The sequence below is a fragment of the Phycodurus eques genome, chromosome 1, assembly GCF_024500275.1.
Source record: "Phycodurus eques isolate BA_2022a chromosome 1, UOR_Pequ_1.1, whole genome shotgun sequence".
Lineage (NCBI taxonomy): Eukaryota > Metazoa > Chordata > Actinopteri > Syngnathiformes > Syngnathidae > Phycodurus > Phycodurus eques.
In genome coordinates this window covers 2,764,219-2,786,926 of record NC_084525.1, presented here as the reverse complement: position 1 = coordinate 2,786,926, position 22,708 = coordinate 2,764,219, and the positions used below count along the sequence as shown (strand labels likewise).

Here is a 22,708-nt window from a genome sequence, read left to right as displayed (position 1 = left end):
GTGTTCTAGTAACTTTTTCCTGACTTTTTTTTTTTTTGTTACTTTCTAGCAGTATCTTGAAGGTTTTGTGCTCACACCGACTGCTAAATTCCTGCAGCTCCTTCAATGTTGCTTCCGGTCTCTCGGCAGCCTCCCTGACCCGTTTTCTTCTGATCTTGTTCCTACAGTTTGGAGGGATGTCCAGCTCTTACTAATGGCACTGTTGTGTCATATTTCCTACACTTGATGATGACTGCCTTAAATGTGGTTAATTTAATGCTTTGGAAATGGTTTTGTACCCTTCTTCTGACTGGTGCCTTTGAGCAATGAGCTCCTGCTGCAGACAAAAGATGTGGCTACAAAAATGTCAGAAAACGCCTAGAACGGCTTAACTTTATTTGGGGTTAATCAGATGCACTTTAAATGGGAGCAGGTGTGTACTGACTCCCATTTAACGTGAGTTTGAATGTGATTGGTTAATTCTGAGCGCAATAAGGTCCCAGTTATATGAGGGTATGCACACTTTTGCGATCACTTTGTCAGTTTTTTATTTTAAAAGGATGTTTTTCAATGTAGGGCTACAGGTTACATGTCACATTAATAGTGGAAAATAGTTTGCAAATTGGTCGCATCTGCTGTAAATAACATTAAACATGGCTTTTCTGTTTTGTAAAAAAATAAGAGGTTTATGGTATCACTATTTTCTTTCCCCCTTTTTCATTTCTCATGTACATGCAATATGTGGACACAAAAATATATAACACGGTGCCCTTAATAAATAAAAAAAACAATTTAAATCAAACCTGTGTATGTTGTCTCTTACGGACATGTGGACAGTAACGTTTTGTTATAAAGCTAAGGATTTGGGGCTCCATTTGCCATGAGAATGAATGAGAATTCATTGGAAATGTTGGCCATTTTGTTATCCTGTATTGCATTTTTATTTATCCATTAGTTTTACTTTTTTTAAATTACATCTTAATACTTGAATACGACAGATTAACTATATACATGCAGAGTTTTTATGCCTCAAAGAAATATCCTTTTTAAGCAAATGTAATTCACAACTTGGAAAATTAGACAAATTTAGCTCCCCCCATTGACGTCTTACAAAATAGCGTCTGGTGTTTTTCAAATTCTAAACTGGATTACATAGACCATGGGATGCACAGATGAAAAGATAACTTTTACATCTTTTTTTAAACTTTTGTTTTGTCATGAAATGTTATCCTTCCATGTTGTGTTAAAACCAATCATTGCCTCTTTCATGATTATATAATGGTATTTAAGTTTCTGACTAGGAAATCAAATCTAATTATGTGCGTGTGATTTGATTCTCTGCGGTGTGCAACTTAAACGCCTTTAGATAATGGCGTTCTCGCCCTCCCCATGTCGCAGATAAACCGGGAACCTTTATCTGACAAAACAAACGAATGCACGCGTTGTTTATATGTCGTCTAATTTTATTTTCAATAATGTTTTAATGTAAAACAAAATATGAGTTAGACTTCCAGTAAACATTCCCTCATTGATGCTTGAAATCACCAACCGTAAGCGTAGGAGGAAAGCGGTTCACGTGTGGCTCGAGAAATCTAATTCGACGCGTCCCCTTCGAGCCCGTCAACTTCGACGGCGGCCACGGACGACGTGGCTTGACTTCCTTCATCTGTGGAGTGCCGCTCACCCTCATCCCCGTCAGTTCCCGCCTCCTCCTGGTTGTCTTCTTTCCTCACCTCGTGTCTGGCAGTCCTCAACCTCCTCGCCTGCCTCGTGAGCCGGCCGCAGCTCCTCCTGCCGGCTCGCACGTCCCCTCTGTGCCGCTCCGCGTCTTCCTCCGTGGTCTCTCCGTCGTGTCTCTTGCCGTTCCCCGCTCCTGAACATTTGTGGTCTCTGTAGTAACTCTGTCTGGAGAAGCCTTTGTTGCAGCCGGAGCATCGGAAGCGATAATTGTCCGTGTGCGACTGCTGGTGCTCGAGCATGTGAGCTCTGCGACTGAACGCCTTCTGACAGAACAGACACTTGAAGGGCTTGATGCCTGCAAGTAAGAGACATCAGTGTGGCGGTGGAGTAACGGGCAATTATCGCACAGGAGGAAAGTGGGCCAGTAGCCTAGCAGGTGACATTGTGGCGCAAAAAAAGATGGTTGCTTTTCTTATTATTATCCACCATTTGATCGTTTGGATCCAACGAAGAGTATTTAAAATGTATTTGGACTTTGACTGGCAACTTCAATTTGATCGAAGAAATGTTATCAATGTGTTCCAGTCGCCCCAAAAAAACAACGCATTACAATTCTTGTAGGGTGAAAATAAGTGTCTTCTGAACATTCACTTTTCTTTTTATCATTGCTGTTTAGGGCACAAATGATTCTGATGATGTACTGTCCTCATTAAGTTGAATTCTTTTTCAAATGATGATCTATTATTATGGGTGAATTCCGCTGCGTGTTTAGGTTAAACTGCACCCGGCCGATCAGCAAACCCAGAATTGTGTGCATCGAAGTATGGGTGCGCAGTAAAGCCCGAGTCACAGAGTGGACAAGGGATTACCGACCTGAGTGTGACAGAATATGCGCCTTCAGCTTGTCTGGTCTGTTGAATTCTTTGGAGCAGCCTACATGAGTTCTAATGGAAAGACAGGCAACATGAAGGAAAACAACAACAACAAGCCAACAATATTTCATTGACTTTTGCACCTACCTGAAAGGACATTTGTATTTTTTGAAGGGCTCGTGGATGAGCATGTGGCGCTTGACTTTGTCCTTCCTGTTGAAGGTGGCTTCACACACGGAGCATTTGAAGGGCTTCTCCCCTGGAAAATGGAGTCGCATCCAGCTCATGTCTTGTCTTCATAGTGTTAGGGGGAAGCACTCCCAAAACGCCACACCAAAAATTCCACGTTTTTCACGAACAAAATTCCCATATTGGAAGATGTATTGCATTTCTTCCCCCCTCTTCTGCCATTTCTTGACCGATTCAAACCATTCCAACGTCAATATGTTCAAGCCATCGTGTGAACTATTCTCAGTGCCAAAATGTCAAAATAGAGGCCCAAATTCTAAACGTTTACATAATCACTTCCAGTTTCTGCATTTCTCAACCGATTCAAACCGTTGCCACTTCATACTGTTCATTCAAGCCATCTTGTGCACCATTGCAATTCCCAAAATTTTGAAAATAAAACTCTTGACATTCACTTTTTTTCCCCCTCCATATTCGTTTGCGCATTATTTGACAGATTCAAACTATTCCAACTTAAAAGTATTTCATTTAGCACTTCTGCACTCGCATGTCATTTCACCAGAAATCGCATTGTCTAGCTAGTAGCGTGCCAAGGACAGCAATCCATCCAAGGAAGCCTTCCCCCACCTGAGTGAATCCTCGTGTGCTGTCTGAGGTAGTGTTCCGTCCTGAAGACCTTCTTGCAGATGTGACACTTGAACCTTCCTCCGACGCCATGAGTGGGCAAATGGCGTCTGAAGTACCGCTCGCATGGGAACACCTGAGAAGCGCAGTGCACAGAAGGTCAACGGGCTTTCAGTCCAATTCCTTGCCAACTTTTAACTCCCCCCTCTCTGTCAGCAAATATCAGATTGTTGTCGTTCTTTCCCAGATTTCCTTTTTTGGGTCAGTGTCAAAATGTTTAGCACACAGCAGTACTTTCTCTTTAAACACCATGGTAAGCTTCAGCTTTACAAAGTTTAGATGTCACAGCAGAGTAAATTATAGCCATCGAGTGGCACCACCTATTATTTTTTCCAGCTGGTGTCTATTTCCGGTGGGCAATGAATCTTGAGATCGGGGGCACAGGGCCTATTCGAGTGGTGGACACCATTTGGCGAAGTGTTTATACAAAACTGTCACTTCTCCCAATTGCGTAAAGAGCACGATTTGTGCGTGCGTGATACCTTTTGACAGTGTGGGCAAGGAAAGTTGTGAGAGGCGGTCAGTAGATGCTGTTCCAGCGCTTCTTGGGTAGAATATCTGCATTGGCATTTCACACACCTGAAGACAAGTGCAAACAAGAACAACACTTAGAAAGGCTGACCTCCGCCAAGGCTTAAATGTGTCACCTGTAAAACCAGCGAGGGAGTCGAGGTGGTAGCGTTTCAACCACATTTACTTTATGGAAACCTGCCAATCATAAATCTCAAATCCCAAATGGTCAGGGCCCCTTGAGCGTGTCAAGTTCTTACCCACTTTACTTAATGACACGTAGACAGGAACACAGCACAATCACCCACAGACGGGCACAATGACCTTTTATATACAAAGATAAGCTAACCTGTAGAACGCGGTTTCCTTGCGTGTGTTCTGCTGTGGGCAGAAGCAGTTTGAGTACTGGTGGACTCCCAGTTCAAACAAAGAGGGGAACACCTTGCCGCAGAGGTGACAGCGGTAGGTCAGCTGCTCCTGGTGCGTCCTGATGTGCTCCAGGAACTGATCCAGCTTCTGGAAGGTCTGGGAGCAAGACTTGAGCACGCACTTGTAAACCTGACAGAAGGAGGGTGGACATTTTACATCAGTGAGTCTTATTGTTAATATCCATCCTTTTTAAATACGGCCGGCCGGCCCTCATTTGGGTCAATTGAAGTCCCCTCGAAAAATGTTTCATAGTTTAAACCGGGAATACATACATCATCTTAGAACATTACCCATTTAATACCAAAAATGTAGTTTTACGTCTTTTAGAACTTGATCACCTAAACCCAAAGACTTAGTTTTGCGTCTTTTACGTTTTTGTGCGCCATAGGTTTCGGAAGGGGGCTGACGTCACTCCTCACTATAGGATTAGGCCTGAGAGCAATTTTAAGCCCCATTAAAAACGGACACTAGATGGCAGCAGTGCGTCATACAATTTAGAACGTTGGTATTACTTAGCTATGTTCTACCGCTAATTACTAAAGAATGGAAAAAGGTAGAAACAAACTTTTTCGTTTGTTTGAAAGATGGAACTCTAATCTTTTTTTTTGAGGGGGGGGGGTGGGTGGTGGTTCCATGTTTATATAGCCAAAGAACACAATATTCTGTGTGCCTTGAAAGATGAAAGATCGGTCCAAATGACTGCTACTGCGGGGGGGGGCGGTTCTCTTGAAAATGGCTGGGATTAAATAAAAATAAATGGCCTGCAGATGCTTGAGCTTTTTATTTAGAACAACCGAGAAGAGCAAAAACACGTGGCAAAGACTCTCTTTACTTTCTACTAACAATCGCAGCTTTGCTCTTCCTTGACCTACGAAGATCTCTTTTGCCATGTATCACTTCAACATACTTCCTTGTTACCAATTGCTACTTTCCAGGGCATTACAGAGAGTAAAAATGCTAATAAGTGAGTTTTTCAGCATATAGCTAAGGGTAGCTTCCACATTACAAAACACGAACAGGTGAATTTGGGAAAAGCTACGCGTGAATAGGCGGGTTTTCACTGTATTATTATTTTATTTAAATTCCCATCACTGAGCGTTATACAGTCGTACTGTCTATAATATATTTGTCTGAAAAAAGATCTCACTATTTTGGCATTTAGCAAATAGAAGTAATTTTAGTCATCCTAATGGACCTAAAACTGCAACAGTTTAGTCTGATTTCATGTCAGACAGTCCAGACAAAAAAATAAGCATAATGCGTCTTTTTATCGTCGTACTCCAAAATATCGGCACCTCTGGGGTTTACAATATATGCGGCTCACCTGCTCCCCCTTGTGTCGGGTCATATGGGATTTGAGCTGGAAGTAGGTCTTGAACTTGCTGGAGCAGAACTGGCACTGGTAGGAGCTGTCAACCACCACGATCTGTTTGGTTTGAACTGGACCCTCTTGGTCGGGAAGCTGAGCGGGCACAGACTCGCCACAAGTGCCCTCCGCGTCGGCCTGGGCCTCTGGAACGCTTTCCTCGGCTTCCCCTGAAGCTTCTGTGGTCAAACCCGTCGTTTAGGAACATTACTGAGGTTGTAGACGAGCGGTATTGGCAACTAGCCAAGTACAAATACTTTGTCACTGTAAATAAGTAGGTTTTTCAGGTACATTAATCCCTCGCCATGTCATGGTTCACTTACTGCAAATAGAGCGTACTGCAGATTTGAGTATAGTGTAGTTACTCACCTGCACATTTAGTTTGGTTAGCATTGCTGGCTATATAACTATAATGTGGTAGCAAAACTCATAAAGACAGCGAGGCTCTTTTACTTTGCAGGAAAAGAAACCTTACTCACACATTTAGTCAATGACTAAATTGCTTAGTAATGCAGTGAACATGACTGGCATGCCACTGGTTAACACACGAGCTCCGGTGAGAGTTTTATGAAACAAATTCACAAATGCTGACCTAGCCCGACGTACAGAATAGCTAACGATATGGAACTGGTTGAGCCAACAATATGGGACAAATGCAAGTCAAGAGCAACATTTAGCTAGATTTTCTACAACCTGTTGTTGCAAAAGAACACCGCAAGGAATTCTGGGAAGTAGCAGCAAGTACCATGACGCTGTGAAGCACACGGCGTCGGGGTTTAGCCAGCAAATTGCCCGACTTTTTGCACGCCTGCATGAGTTGACTTTCGTGTCACTCGAGCAGAGCGCACTCACCTTTTAAAGGCGTGTGCTTGTGTGTCGAGTGTTTGGATGGTGAACTCAAGTGTACAAACACATAAACAAATGCACCTCTCTAAAGTAACACGTGTTGACATTTAATTGCATATATGAGAAATGAAGATTGATACAAATATCCAGTAAATAATTGGACGCTACCTCCCCGATTTCCTCTATCGGAGGGGTTTTCTGGAACGTAAACCCCGTGATAAACAATTGAGTATTTTTCTGACAAATTTGTACTTTGTAGTACACAGTGTGAATACTTTTGCCGCCGCTGCTGACTACAGGAGATATCTCTATTGCTGTATTCTGAATTTCTCCGAGTCGAGGTAACAAAACCACATTTTTGAGTGCCCGCATTAAAATGGTTGTACCGTACCCGTTGGGGCTGCGTCGTCCTCCGGCGTCGCCCGGTGCTCGGGGTCCGCCTCCTCCGGCTCGCGCAGCTGCTGCTGATCCCCGCTGGCCGCCTCCTCATTGGCTGACAGCGGCACAACCTTTACAGTGATCGGTAGCCTCGAAACCGTGCTAGCCACGCCCACAGGCCACACCTTCACGGCGAGAAAAAGCTGGTATCTCTACGTAGCTTGTGTTGGATTGCATTGCTTTCATACTTGACAGGAATGAACAACAGAAATACAACAATAAACAGAAGTAGAGTACTGACAAATCATTGAGGACCTTGTGTGTCTGCATGTGTTTCTTCACATTGGACTTTTGGGCAAAGGCTCGACCGCACACGATGCACTGAAAGGGTTTCTCTCCTGTATGACTGCAAACAAAAACAAAAAAATGGCAGAAAGTTGAAGAGGCGCATTAAAGGACTTCTTTTTTTTTTCCCCCCTTGTAATCAGAGCACATCTTTCGATGAGTTCCTCACCTCCTAATGTGCTGCTGAAGATCAAAGTTTTTGGAGAATATTTTGTCACAGAAATTGCACTTCAGCTTCGGACCTTTGGATTTCAGCGAGTCTGTTGAGGAAAATCGAAAGTAAACAAGGCAGTGGCTATTTGACTTCTAAAGCCGTCAATGGCAGTGAATGTGTTAAGGTTAGCAAAGGTCAACCCATACTGTGCTAGGTTTTGACCTTTTATGGAAGGTAACCACGTTGAACGACAATTAATTTGCAGCAGCCTCAGTGGTGGTAGTTGTAGAAACTGTGTTCCCTCTGTTAGAATAGACACCTTCCCTCAATCGCCTCCATCACAAATCTCCACTTGAAGTAACTTGCTTTTCCCGCAGAATAACAGGTGGCACCAGTAGTTAATGTTCGCAATTAATGTTCCCGCTGACATGCGATACAACCGCATTTTTTGAAGCAGATATTATGACCAAATTTTAACATTGGTGGTGTTTTAAATCTCCATTCATTCATGCTGACCTATTTATACGAATACAACTTTATGGTAAATTATCCAAATACACCAGTGCACGAAACAGGCAACTGGACCAATACAAGAAAGCGACAAATGCTTCATTAATGTTTATTGTCTCCACCACACACACATACACACCTATGGCTCCATCTGAGCTTTTTTTGCTACTTCGCTGCCGTTTGGGGCCAATGAGTTTTTCAAACTCGCCCAACTCCGTTGTGTTGGTGGTGATGCTGCACGTCTTTGTTTTGATGCCCAGTTTTCCTGGACTGTAGACGGGAGGCGTGGTGAAGGACTGGCTCTCCGCACACTGGCTGGGCACCTGTGCGATACGACAATGTCATGATAAAAATCAACTCATACGCTCAGAATCTGTTATACATCAATTCAATTATACTCCATTTGTTTGTTATGATGCAAAAAACATCACTGTGACTACTAACATTGGTGAAAAATGCGTGACTGTAGACAAAACTGATCATAGTAGGTTGTATGTAAACAATTCCTATCAGCAATTATAAAGATTGTTTTTCGTTTTTTTTTTTTTTTTGGGGGGGGGGGGGGGGGGGCATTTTGATGGAAGGGTCGAGTCTGTTGGTGTACCTAATCTTGTGGCAAGTACGTCACATGAGCAAACCCTACACTTTCAAGACTATATTTATCCACTTACCTGGACAGGATGGAACGGATGCAGACCCAGCGCGTGGATCTCCGCATTACCACCGCCGACCATGTGCGGCAGGGCGCTGTAGACCTGGACCACCGAGTTGCCGTGGCTGGCGGCGGCATGCGGAGCGGGGAGAGGCTGCTGGCCGGGCTGTCCCGCTGGCAGCGGGTGGGCTGGCGTCTGGCTCGGAGGAAGTATGTGACAGGCCTGCTGTTGGTGGTGATGATGGTGGTGGTGGTGGTGGTGGTGCTGAAGGTACGATACACCAGTTGTATGCATGCTTGGGTTACTCTGGAAGACGAACAACGAAGGCGTTAAAGGGCAGTTCCAGTTAAGTGAAACGGGACGTGTAGTGTCGCGTTACCTGTACGGGTGTCTGCATGGCGCTCATTGGCTGGTCAATGGAAGTAAAAGCCGAGATGGCCGACAAAAGAATGTCATCGCTAACCAGCACGTTGCCTTGGACCAGCGTGTGCGTTAGAGGGGAGGGCGGGACTGTGATGTAGGTGGACACCTGCGTGACATTACACACACAAAATTAAATAACTGCTTCATTTTAGGAGTGGCCATCGATGTTAAAAGTTAAGAAATAATCTCTAAACAGAGGAGGAGTGAAAAATAATCTTTGAATAAAGTCGCAACTGAAACCGCAGCAAAATTAAGTCAGAATATTATGAGAAACTATCGTCATTTGAACTAGAAATAAAGTTCTCATGTTATGGGGGGAAAAAGGGTCATGGATGAACAGAAAAAGTCAAACTGTCAATAGAATTAAGCTGGAAAATGATAGCATGACAAGAACACAACTGTAGTTGGGAGAAGTTGAAAGGTCACAAGAAAAAGGAAAAGAATTGTCAAAAATAAAGTGCTGATTGGAGACAAAAAAAAAGTAGCAATCTTACAAGAATATACAAGTAGTGCCACTGAAGTCATATGTACATACGATCTTATAAAGTGCCAAACCACATCCGATTTTCTCTTCCTCGATTCGCGCTGTCCTCTCACCTGCCTGTTGCCATTAGTTTGTGGTCCCGAAGTGATGGAGGGAACCGGTGTGTAGGCATTGGTGGAGGCCAAGGACACGGTGGACAAGGAGGGGGCGCTGGACTGGCACTGCTCCCGCTTGTGTGCCATGAAGGCTGGCAGGGAGTTAAACTGCTTCTTACACTTCCCACACAAAAACACGTCTTCGTCATCTGCGGGAACAAACAAACGTGTACACTCGTCGGGCACGGAAATCGAACGGAGGAACAAATAACAGGCGATGTAACTGTACATCCCCCCATTTTCTATTGTGCTTGTTGTGATCAGGGTCCCAGCAGCACCGGCGCCACCCAGCCGCAGGGCACGTATAGACAAGCACACCCACGTGCACGCCCGTGGACAATTTAAAGTCTTCGATGAGCCGAACATGCGTAGTCTTGGAATACGGAGGAAACCCGCGCAAGCGCGGGAAGAATACGAAAAACTTCGCACAGGAAGACGGGAGCCGAGAAACACGACGGGAACTTTTGAACCGTTGCGGCAGACGTGCCATCGGCTAGCTTAACGTGCTGCCCGCAACAACAAGAAATAGTTAGTCCTTCCATTAAGTTAAATATTTGCAAGAAACCTCTGAGTACTGTGTGCAATATACAAAGTTGGGATTGTGAAAATAGTAAAGAACCACAAATGCTGTACTAGTTCTAGAAACTGTACCCGAATGAAAGTTAGCGCGGAGTTGGAGAGATCACTTTCCAAGAGGATTGATACATTCCGTCAGTGTCGGGAAGATTACTTTACAAATATAGCTCGTTGAAATTACAAGTTACCCTGTTGAAATGTAACAGCGCTGTAACTATTTCGATTATTTACTCAAAGTAATCCCATTTGATGACTTTTCTCCATTTTGAATGACTGCATCAACAGGAGCCTTGGTTGTTTTCTCTAAAAAAAAATAATAATAATAATAAATAAAATTAAAAAAAAAATTAATTAACCACAAAAAAAAAAAAAAATGTAAATACACAACAAAAAACGTGTTTGTTCGCATTATATGTGTACAGCATGTGGAAAACCGCCATACCATACCATGTTGAAAAAGTCCAAAATAATAAACACGAAACTGTTCAAAAATCAAAGTTCTTGTATGTGTTCCAATGTGTAACGACGAGTCTTACTTTCTCAAAGTCAAGACAACACGGGACTCACAAGCGTCGGCTTTAGGAGGAGGAAGTGATATGAGAGGAAAACAAAAAACCCAAAAAACTTTTGCAGCTATTTTTCAAATGGAACTAAAATTGCGATCATGGAAATCTCCAAAAACAACTGTCATCTAATGACACATTTTCCCCTAATAATGTGATGGGTGACAATTACATACATTTTGTAATTCAAATGACATAATCTCGTTACATGTCGTGAGGTTAATTGGACCTTCTGTCGTCGAGCGGAAGAGCGTTTAATTGTTCTTCCTGTCACTATATGTCGCTGGCATAGATAGAGAAACAAAGAGATTATTTGTAGTCGGGAAATAATGGCTTTTGGATCAGTTCAGTGAGATTGGATAATTTCCCCACAAACACCTGACCAGTTGGGAATCACTGCTCTGCGCGAGCCAAATTCATTAGAACTCAGAGGAGTTAGTTAGTTAGTTAGTTAGTTCGTTCGTTTAGTTAGTTCGTGACAAACCCATAGACTGGATAGCTGGCGTCCCGGAGACGTTTTGGTTGTTGGGGTCAGGAACACCTCCTTGACCGTCCAGCAATGACTGCACTGCCATTACTGTCTGATTGTCCATGCCTGGAGAGAAAAGTCACACTTGCTTGTTTGATTCCATGCGCTGGGGCGTCATTGAAGTTCATTCATTCATTCATTGATTGATTTTTGGGAGTGACAATCTGCTCAAGACATCAACACATGCAAGCATCTCATCCAACATTCAGTTGAACCATTAACTAGCTCATTTGTTTATTATTAGATTTGCACGCGATTATTCGTGGTGTTGTGAGAAAATATGATTTTGTGCTAGGTTTAAGGCACTATTAAAATGATGCCGATAAATCACACTGACTTAAAACGCACAGGCGAGTTCTGCGGGTTGTATTTACGTGGCTATTAAAATATTCTTCTTACCTTCGAGTACCTCGAATATAGCCTGCGCCATCTTGCAGTTCTTCAGCTGGGCGATAGGCATTTGATTAGTACAGTCTGGTGGATTGCAGCGGGCAATCTGTGGAGCAGTCTCGCATAAAACAAAAAAAACGTTTATATCTTCTATAGTATATGTTCTAAATCCGTAAGGGCTGATATCATCCGGAAGTTTTTACAATTACAATATATTTTCTCGAGAACACATTTCCTTTGGTGTCATTATGTGCAATATAAAATTAAGACTATTTATAGCTCTTTTTTATCTCTATTTTTATACATAAATGTAAAGTTTTGAAGGCGAAACCCAAATTTCCTTTTTCTATGAAGTTGAGAAAAGTTATATTGAAAAAAACACACAAAGACGCGCACGTTCAATGTCAAGCGTGTATTTCAGTTGCAATCGACAAATCTGCGACCGATCATAAGACTGACAACAGAATCCACCAATCGGAGAGCGCTAGTCTGGTCTGGCGGAAGACTCCCTTCGTCGACCAATGAGAAGCCCCAGACTGGCACACGTGTGGCTTTCGCGGCAAAAAAGATTTCGCGCGAAAAGCGGATCTGGATCAGCTGGGTTGACAACAACAGTCATCACAACAACAACAAGGCACGACAAGAGGCCAGCGACCCGCCGGGAGCTTTCCGTGGACGAGCGGATGCACATTTGACGGATCGCTAACTTTCGGGACGCTCTATCTCTCTCTTTGTTTTATTTTATTATGATTATTATTATTATTTTTAAAACTGTATTTTAGTTGGACAGCTTCCCGCGTTCCCCAACAAACCGAGAGGAGGCTGGGGCTAATAACTCCGCTAGCATGCTAATATGTCTTTTACTGTATGTTCTCATATAGGACGTCATTTCTCAATGTCCCACTCAACGTCCACTTCCTCAAAATCCGCCTGACATAACGGATGGCTTTATTTTGGATGTTTTGGGGGCGAAGGTGAAGTGGAATTAGCTCGTCAGTGTCGCACTGCGTTGTCGTTCTCGAGGGCTCCTGCAAAGGTGCTGCAAAGTTAGGACGCCTCGTCGTTTTCATATCGCTGCCGTTTGAAAGACGTCAAGGGCGATTTCCTGGTGGCTTTTTGCGCACTTTATTTTTCCTTATTACCCCCTCCCGCCCCCCTCGCCGCACACAGACCCCCCCCCCCCCCTCCCCGTGTCGGTCGTTCCCGTTGCTTGTTGACGGGGCCTGGCGGTCTCGTGCTGACAACCGCAGTGCAAAACAAAAGGTTAGCATGCTAGCTCGCGATCCATCCGCTCGTTTGACGGCCTCGGCCTCTCTGTCGGGCTGTTGATAGCATTCTATCCCAAATACACATCCCGTCCTGTTGTTTCACTCGAAGCGGGGTCCGAGTAGGATTAGCGTTTTGGGGTGACGTACACCCATGAGGAACTTCTCCCAAAAGTGTTCACAAGTTGCTCAAGACCCCTTGAAGGCAACCGACCACGGAGTCTGAGGAGCTTTTGAAGTGGACAACTCGTTGAGTCAAGCTGCATCCCGTTGTGACGTCGCCGAACTGTCCGAGAGACCTCTGCCATGTCAGAGACCCTGATAACAGGCCACACGTCAGAGGATCTATTGGCCGACTTTGAGACTTTGCTCAACTCTGGAGGTGTCGCTCTGGGTCAGGACCACCAGATAGTCATCATCACCACCAGTCCCAGCGATGAGGGGCTCCGCCCGGACGCCGCACCCTCCAGCACGGGAGAAATCTTGCTGTTCGCTACCCCGCAGGGTCCCGCCGATGCGGCCTTCCGAGACAAGAGAAGGCCCGCCCTGGGAAGACCTTCGGTGAGGACCCGCAAAGCCCCTGACGGGAGCGTCGGCGCTTCCGCTGCTCTTTTTGGCAAGGTCGCCCCATGACCAGGGTTGCCGAAAGCTTCTCGCGAATGTTAAGCGAAGAAATTTGGGCAACATTGAAAATTGGAAACTTCATGCGATTTTAGGGCGATGTAATAGAAAGCACATCACATTCAGGCAGCAATATAATCGATATGTTTCATGGCGCCGATATCCACCGTTTTGAAGCATCTCGGCATCAGCATTTTATTGATTTATTTTGATCTTTTTTTAACATCCGATGGCTGATAAAAGATCAATTTAAAACTGGGTGAACTTCAGGGAACTATTTATTTGTTTGAATTTGAAATTGTGTTCCATTTTTTGCTGATCCTGGGAGCTCCCTGCATTTTTACGTTTTGTTTTTTAACTTCAAACAGAACGAGAATAACATTTAAGTTTATATTCAAAAAAAAAAAAGTCAAGCTTTATTTACTGTACTCAATTTTTTGGGGTCATAATTTTTCAGCAAAGATTTCTGTTGTCAAAGACTGATTCCCAATTGGTGCGTCGGGACCTAAACGTGGCTCGGCGACCCATTTTGCGTACAAAAAAATTATATTAGTCATACTCCTATTCCGATTTTTTTGTAGATAAGCAACAGGAAATGTTACTCACTTGTGCTCGAGTCACTATAATTGACTCCTTCAAATACAATGCAGCGTAAACTCTTGGCTAGCGATATACTTTTGGCGCCGTGTCAGGCTGATTTGAACATTTTTAAACCCAAAAAATAAATAAGAAAAATGCTCGATTGTTCCTAACTTCTATAAAAGTAGGTCGTGACTTTGCAACAATAGGGAAATGCGGGTACCAGGGGGGGGCAACAGTTGAGAACCACCGGTCAAAAATTGGAGGGGGGCCTTCAAATTTTGAAAAGCTGTTTAATAAACATGGTATTGGAGTTTGTATATAATAATATAAACATTTAGTTTCGACATGAGCAGGCGTCCGTGTAAAATGGATAGCGTTTTCTTTTTGTCCGAGCACTTCGACATCTTCCCAAATTTGAAAAACATGCATTGTCATTGAAGACTCTGACAGACAGACTTCTGCTTCAGTGAGCAAACATGTTGTGTGTGTTTTTTGTTTTGTTTTTTGTTTTTCCCGGTGGGGGGGGGGGGGGGGGGGGTTGTCTGTCCTCTTTTCCTAACATCTCCCGAGCCTCACCGCATTGTTTTTTCCCCTTTTGCGTTTCCTCAGGTTAAGCGGAAGTTGGACCTGGACAGCGACCATCAGTATGTTAGCACAACCCGGCCGTCTTCAGGCCACGCGCCGCCCTCCACACCTGCCCCTCCTAGAAGTACATACACACACACGCACGGACACGCACGGGATTGTTTGCATCGGTTGTTCGAGCTTCACGTCCTGCGCTGTCGTTATTGCCTTCAGTCGAATGGCGACTGTGGCGACGCTTCTCTCGGCCGGCTGTTCTTGTGCTCGATTTTGAATTCTCGAAATTGAGCCGCGGTCTCCGATAGCGTGGAGGCCCCACTGTGTTAGATGGATCATCTCGTCTTGACGTCGCCGAAGAGTTCACGCTTGTCCGCTTTAGCCATGCTGTCCGGAACGATAATGTCAAATTGAAACGATATAAGGACAGAATATTTGCATATCAGGCAGCAAATGAGATGACTTGGGTGACAATTCTCGCTCCTTTTCCTCCCAGTTCCTCGGACCGTGACGGAAAAGTCCCGCTATGACACCTCCTTGAATCTGACCACCAAGCGCTTTCTGGACCTCCTGTCCCAGTCGGCCGACGGCGTGGTGGACCTGAACTGGGCCTCGCAAGTCCTCGATGTCCAGAAGCGGCGCATCTACGACATTACCAACGTTCTGGAGGGGATCCAGCTCATTTCTAAAAAGTCCAAGAACCACATCCAGTGGCTGTGAGTAGAAACCCACTTGAACGCAGACTACTTCACAACGGGCGGTCTGTTTTCGAAGGTCATCGTTTAGCGTGGTTTTGCAACTTTTTTTTTTTTTTCCCCCCCCAGACTGCCTTCAACTACTTTTGTCGATTTGCAACTGAACGGCGTCGCAACAGTGTAGATGTTTGCGGCCGATCGAAATGCCAGGTCGTCCCGATCCGATCTTTGTGATCGGAAATCGTTCCGATGTCAGCAAAAAAAAAAAAAAAAAAAAAAAGGATCAGGTCAGATCGGACTGGATCTAAAATGTCCAATTGGACCACTGTTATACGAGTAGTCTATTCCATGCACAACAACAGGTTGCTAAGTTGCTAACATATTAGCATGGATGATGCTTGCTTCAAGCCGTTTCTTGACACTCCAGTTGAAGTTGACTGTAAAACTATACAGGCATACCAGAAGAATTTTCAGAATGTCTTTCTTTGTTTTCGTTCACAAAAATCGCAAGCTCCAAGCTAACACTAGCTAGCGCTCTCGAAATAATGAATGTTGGCACACAAACGCTGTATAAACAAATACGAACGAGCAATTTCTGGCCTATATAATCTCTGGCCTATATTTTTCAAGCTCGGTGAACGAGTTATAACAACAATATTGGATCGTGACTCCTTCTACTTACTTTGTTACTGCAAGTGCGTATCTCACTGCGTGCACCACACTGCCCCTCAGAGGTCAAGAGGTGCACAGCCGTTACTTTGTGTAACCCAGCGGTTAATAATAAATGGGTGAGTTTTCCCTCATACCTACTATTGCTGATTATTGTTCTCTGAGTAATATCACTTGATCAAGCCTTTTCTAACATTCTATACGACAAACTAAGTCCAATATGTACGGTTATTGCTGATATCAGATCGGACAGATGTCGATATCAGCCAAAAACTCAGCCTGCAGTATCGGTATCGGATCGGAAGTTGAAAAGTTGCATTGGGACGTGGTTAGTGATATCACCTGATGCTTTCATGCCAATTACGTTTGCGGGTACCAAGCGAGATCGACCCGCTGCCGCCGAGCCGTACCGATGACCACAATCACAAAAGTACGAGTTCTATTCGGCTTTGGGGTACAATTTCAGGCTGAACCTGAAGTGCGCCATAAACTTTCTATCGGTAAACTTAATCTGACCCGTCAAACAGTTAAATTTTTCAGTCCTTTTTTACGACTTGTTCTCAAATAAGGAGCTGAACTGTTTTTTTTCTTTTTCTTTTTCTGTTGAGCTCCCCGTTAGAGAACAGTAGTGATGGGTAAATTATGCTGCGTGAAGCAATTGTATTGATACTGTACCGCTCAATAGGGACACCTGCTGGATTGTAAATGTCATTGCAGGCAACCATAAACGGTATTATGCAGCTTACTGTGTGTTATACTGTATTATTTACATCTGAGTCAAATTTTAAAGTATGCAGTCAATAAGTAATGTGAGCATCAGAGGGAAAATGTAATTGTGAGTGTGATGTTGCTTTTGTATTTTGAGGCAGGAAGTATTTGTTCTAATTTTAAATAGGTTTTCAATGAGAAAAAGTGATTTTTGTGTTTTGGCATTCAGGCGATTTCTTGGTTTTCAATTAAATATCAACTCCTAAACATTTTCCATCCAAAGCTTTCTGGTTGGCAAGACCGTTTGATGGGCCCTAATAAAATTCAGAACTACCTGGTCCGACGAAAGAAATAGCCTCATTCAAATAAATGTATTCAGTCTTAATAAAACGACCACCAGGAAGTTGTAAGACGTCGGTTGCACCTGTATATTCTCGATTTCCCCCCCCCCCCCTTTTTTTTTATTTTTTATTTTTATTTATTTTTATTTTTTATTTTTTGTGACTTCTTTCCCTCGCCTCGATCGCTCTGCGCTGCGCGGTGTTGTTTTTGTCAAGTTCGTCCGCGTCGCTCGTCGTGCGGTGAGCTTTAGGTGCAAAGGTAGCGGAGAAAAAACACTGGAAAATGTCCATGTTTGCCCTTCACAGCGGGCAACCGCGTCGACGGGGCGTCGGTCGCCCTCCATCAGGAGCTGCGCAAGGAGGTGTGCGACCTCACCGCAGCGGAGGAGCAGCTGGACAAGCTCATCTCCAAATGCAATCTGCAGCTCAGACTGCTCACCGAGGAGCCCAAGAGCAAGAGATATCCTTTTCCTGAATTCATTCAGAAGGAGACTGCAAGGAAGTCAGGGCTGCGGTCATGTGAGGACTGGGCGGCGATAATGCATTTTTGTCATTTATGGCCGAGCGTCCTCAAAAGTTCAAATGACGCGGCGATGGCAATCCTGCTTAGCCAATGAGCGCCCTGCAATAATTCATTTCTCTCATCTGGACCAGTGATTCCCAACCAGTGTGCCGCGAGAAATCATCGAGAGAAATGCCCGCGCGGGCAAGTCTCCAAATTCACTTTCATTGGGCTGAGAATTATTCACAGGGTGCGTGCGAAGTAATTTCCTCATCCTATTACAAATATATTAAAACAAATGACACACGGGACATTGAAAGTAAATCTTCCCTTTTCAACGTAAGCACCGACAGACAGTTCAGTGATTGGCCATCAGGGAAAATAAGACAATAACAAATTTCCATTTGTGTTGTCTGTTTTAAAAAAAAAAAAAAAAAAAAGTACATTTTTTTTTCGTCATGCCTTTTGTGATACTACGAATTCTAAAAGCAGTTTCTAATGCCTAGTGACTCTCCTCTCACCGTGTATATTTCACCTTGTTCGTCGCTCTACGTCAGCGCCGTATAGTGACCGGCAGAACGATGAAGTGCTCTTCCCTGATTACGAATGACTTTGAGTCCTCTGAATGTTGCGGTCCTTAATGGCCGTCGGTCACGTTGGGCTTCGTGCGCTGCCAGGACCTGAGGACGTCGTTTGATACCCCGGACCAGTTGGTCATGGTGATCCGAGCCCCCCCGGAGACCCAGATGCAAGTGTCGGACCCCAGCGAGGTAGACGCCCTAACGTTTCACCAAACCGCAAAATTCACATCGGCCAAACTGCGCCTTCTTTGTGCGACTTTCAGGGTTACCAGGTGTCGCTGAAGAGCACGCGAGGTCCCATCGACGTCTTCCTCTGCCCGGACGACAGCTCCGGAGTTTGCAGCCCCGTGACAGGAAGCAGTCCCACGAAAACCAGCGCCGACCCGCACGCGCGAGCCGGCCGTTGCACGCCCGGTAAAGACAGAAGCTCCTCAGCGGCTTTGGACGTGGCTCTGTCGTCTCCCGTGTCCACGTCGTCCACGGCGACGGCGGCGTCTCAGCCGGAATCCTCGTCGCTGTTGTTAGGTGGCGGAACGGGTATGTTTGCCTGCTTTTGTGCACTCGCGCACAAGTTCCTTTCCATTAAACAGATCATTAATATTTAGGTTGAAGCAAACAAAAACCAAAATATAATCCCTTATGTCGCGGTGCAAGTTAGTTATGTTTAATTGGTGTCATTTGAAAAGACTTTCTCGAGAATTTAGCAGATTTTCATGGCATGTACACAGTAACAGGGCTAGTTCTTAACATTTAATGACATTTTTGTCTGTTTGTGACCTTTAAAATAAATAAATAAATCCCATAGGAAATAATGGAATAAAAAAAAAATCTGTTCCATGGTCAACCTTTTTTCACCATTTAACCTTTGACTGTCAATGGTTGTCAAACGTTTTACACTAAGTACTACTTCAACGTTAAAGTACAGTGGCGTAGCAGGCCCATGTGTTCACCAAAAACAAGGCACAGTCCCCCCCCTGCAAAAAAAGTACATTTATTGTTTTCAGCCACTGTAACATTTTATACAATTTGAACATTAACACTGGATTTAAATGTTGGAAAATAAAAAAATGCTGAAATAATGAATCAGTTAAAATGTATTGCACATAAAAGTTAGATAAAACTATCCCAAAAACAAACAGTTCGACAGGTCTAAATGCAAATGTATTGTGCTTAAAAGTCGAATACAACTGAACTGTACTTAAAAAAATACTGAACTGGATTTAAAAAAAAATTTACAAACATTTGATAAAAAAAATAAAGCATGACAAAATACTGTTAATAGTAACATGCAAAAGAAAACACTTCCAGCTAAGTCTAAATGTGTTAAGAGGTTAACCACTCTATATAATAATAACAATAATAATAATAATAATGGAAGGCGCATATGGGTGCGCGGCAGTCATGCTGCTTTGAACGCGAGCCTGTATGCTGTACATTGTACTTCCTCACATTATTTGCATGTCGCCCTTCCTTTATAATGCAAAAAAAGCCAAAGAAAAAGTCAAAGGCCAACACAGAGCGTCATTATTGGAGGCGTATTCGGCTCAAATGTTGACCCAAATTCAAACTTTACATGCTCGTGGGTTGTTCGAGGTTCCACTTTTGTGGTGTTTTTCCATTGTTGTTCTTTTCCGTGACAGAATCCCTGATGGGCGCCGACCCGTTCTCGGGTCTGGCGGACATGAGCGACTTCGACTTCTCCACGGACTTCCTCCACGGAGAGAGCCTCCCTCTCCCGTTGGACGGTTTCATCAACTTGTCTCCGCCTCACAGTCCCGACTACCGCTTCGGCCTGGAGGGCGACTTCGGCGTCACGGAACTGTTCGACTGCGACTTCGGTGACCTGTCGCAAGTTTTGGGGGCGAGTTAGACGCGGGGCCGGGGTCGGCGTACACAACTTGTTGTTCTTGGGAAGGTCCAGACGAGTATCGTGGATGCTCAGAAGTTTCACCTTTTTTTGGATTTGTTCAGAGTAGAAGGGGTTCACCATCTTGAAACTTTGCAATACAGTGCGATAATGTTTTAAGTAACATGTCAGCATATTAAAATGTCATTGTGGCTCCACTGCCTGTGTAAAAAAAAAAAAAAAAAATTTTTTTAAACTTGAATCTCAATAGATTACCGTTCTACCCACTGGCCCCCGCAAAAAGGACTTATTTTCCTCCGAAAATAACTTCTCGTCGTCTAATCGATAGTGTAATAGTACAGTGGCACCTCGATAAAACGGTTATCGGATAAAACGAACCGTCGGGACTGAACAGTGTGTCTAAAATACTTTCCGTCTGTCACTTCAAATGCCGTTGACAAAGTCTGTTCGTTCTGTAATTGGTCGCCGTTGTTTACTGGCGCTGTGGCGCAACGCAGGCAGAGAACGGGACTGACGTGTTTCCGGCTCACAGATATGCAATGTGACTCGATCCGGTTCCAAAAGATGTACCTACCTGGCGGCCATGTTGAATGTCGTGATGGTTATATGTATTGTCTATTGTGCATGGCGCAATCCGCGGAGAGAGAGAGAGAGAGAGAGAGAGAGAGAGAGAGAGAGAGCGAGCGGCATGGCTCCGGTGTCAACTCTGAGGAATACAAAACACAAGTCTCTGGAGTCTGGAGTTTTAGGCCACGAAAAAAAAAAACTACAAAACAGTTTTGTACTGTACAGTAATATGGATGCATAAAAAAATGTGCTTCAATGTAACGGACCATCTGCTAGTTCAGACAGCCCCCATTAGTCCGTTATATCAAGGTTCCACTGTACATAAATGTTTGACTTCCATTGTGACCCTAATACCCCTTAAACCTTCCATCTCCGAGGGGCCACTGTACTATTTTGGACTATTAAGCGACACGTGCGATTATTGAGGTTTTGAATTCATTTTTACGCTTCCAATTGAAAATCCCCCCGAAATTGTACAGCACTTCCCGATTGGATTTTAGCGCGGATGTAGCTATACTTAAATTATTTATGTATTTGTATATATATCTATATCTGTATTGTTTTTTTTGGGGTGGGGTTAAGTGCAGGCAATGTGTTGGATGGCACGTGCAAGTGACTTGTGAGTTTGGATGCGCATGGGGCATAGTCGAGCTCGCCCGGTCGCATCTGGCTGGCGCCGTGGCTTGTGGCTCCAGTCGGCAATCCCGGGAGATGTTCGCGTACAAAACTGCCTCAATCACTGGACTCCCTTAAGATACGCGTTGAGAGCTGCGGGGGTGTTAACTGGTGTATCCATACAGTATATTGTATTTTGGGGCTTTACCCTGCCCCGGCTCAATCAAGTCGATTTATTTCATGGGAACAGTGCTGGTTAAATTTAGCTGCTTTAGGAATAGGTGGATGGTCCCAGGAGGATGGTTCACAAAGAACCCGTTGTTTTTTTTTTGACCCCCCCCCCCCCTCCCAAAGCAGGACTCGTCCTGTTGTTTCTAAGTGCACTTAAACATGTCACTTCATGTTGATGCCTAAAATCGTTGCAGCTTCCGGCGACATCTTATCTTGAAACCCAGTGATCAATACTCACGTGCTGGTCACACTCATCTGTGTGCAACCTGATATATTTTGTTAGAAGTCGACAGCAATGTCAAAAAATTTTTTGTTTTCGTTCTTTTTAACTCAGCCATCGGTCGCCTTGAAAAATGTTGCTCCTTTATTGCTACCAATTTTTGCATCAAAACGCTTTTGCCATTCCAAGTTATGTTTGTGGTTTTTCTTCCTGATCTTTGTTTTTTTTTTATTATTTTATTTTTTTGTTTGTTTTGTTTTTTTGCAGGGGGCAAGGGGCTTCGTGTGTGATGAAGATGGGTTTTTATTGCAGTGTTGAATTTTATATTTATTGAATCTGATTTGAGAGAAGTGGGACAGGTCGAACTACCAGGAAGGGACTTTTCTAATGATCCAAGCAAATGATCCCCCGAGTATTTTTGTACGTTAGCTATAGCGTATTTAATTTTGTGAATCTGCTCGTGACGGCAAAAGTCTTCTCCAATATGTAATTTTGACTTTCCCTGTCACTTGCATCACTTTGTTATTATATGTTATAGATATGTTTTATCAACAGCTGCATTGCGCATGTAAGATGTTTCGGGTGCCTCTGATTGTCCTTTTCAAATCTATAAATGGAAGTGGTTTTTTTTGTTTGTCCCCCCCCTCATTAACATTGCTCAAGTATGCTGAAGATTATCAGCTGTCAACAATGTGGATGCGCATGTGCAGTTGTGACTTTTTTTAACCGGTCAAGAGCGACCAAGGTTTGAACCAAATCATTTATTGTCGGTGGTTTTGTTCGGAGCATGTTAAAATTTTGCATTAATAACAGTAGTGGGGGTACGGCCCCTGGATCGTATGAGTTGACAATATTGCGCCATAATTTATTGATGTCATGTTCAATGTGCTAAATTTGGAAAAAGAGCTGTTATTCTGGCCCAAATGAAAACGAAACAGTTTGATAAAGTT

At 43.9% G+C, this 22,708-nt stretch overlaps 2 protein-coding genes across 2 annotated transcripts; one reads left to right on the top strand and one right to left on the bottom strand.

The window, feature by feature from the left end:
* Positions 1-1,439: 1,439 nt before the first annotated feature.
* Positions 1,440-11,785, bottom strand: znf341 (zinc finger protein 341). Its single transcript, XM_061697721.1, has 16 exons — positions 11,725-11,785; positions 11,281-11,391; positions 9,616-9,806; positions 8,975-9,124; positions 8,614-8,901; positions 8,082-8,265; positions 7,448-7,538; positions 7,249-7,339; positions 6,947-7,118; positions 5,668-5,888; positions 4,264-4,472; positions 3,887-3,983; positions 3,348-3,480; positions 2,679-2,790; positions 2,533-2,603; positions 1,440-2,014 (listed from the first exon to the last, which is right to left on the bottom strand). Exons 1-16 carry the CDS (start codon positions 11,783-11,785, stop codon positions 1,572-1,574), a joined length of 2,625 nt encoding a protein of 874 aa, XP_061553705.1. The 3' UTR covers positions 1,440-1,571.
* Positions 11,786-12,327: 542 nt separating this feature from the next.
* e2f1 (E2F transcription factor 1) lies at positions 12,328-21,619 on the top strand. The gene is made up of 7 exons (XM_061696437.1): positions 12,328-13,541; positions 14,793-14,892; positions 15,259-15,478; positions 17,483-17,635; positions 18,333-18,447; positions 18,522-18,795; positions 19,899-21,619. Exons 1-7 carry the CDS (start codon positions 13,287-13,289, stop codon positions 20,126-20,128), a joined length of 1,347 nt encoding a protein of 448 aa, XP_061552421.1. The 5' UTR covers positions 12,328-13,286; the 3' UTR covers positions 20,129-21,619.
* The last annotated feature ends 1,089 nt before the right edge of the window (positions 21,620-22,708 follow it).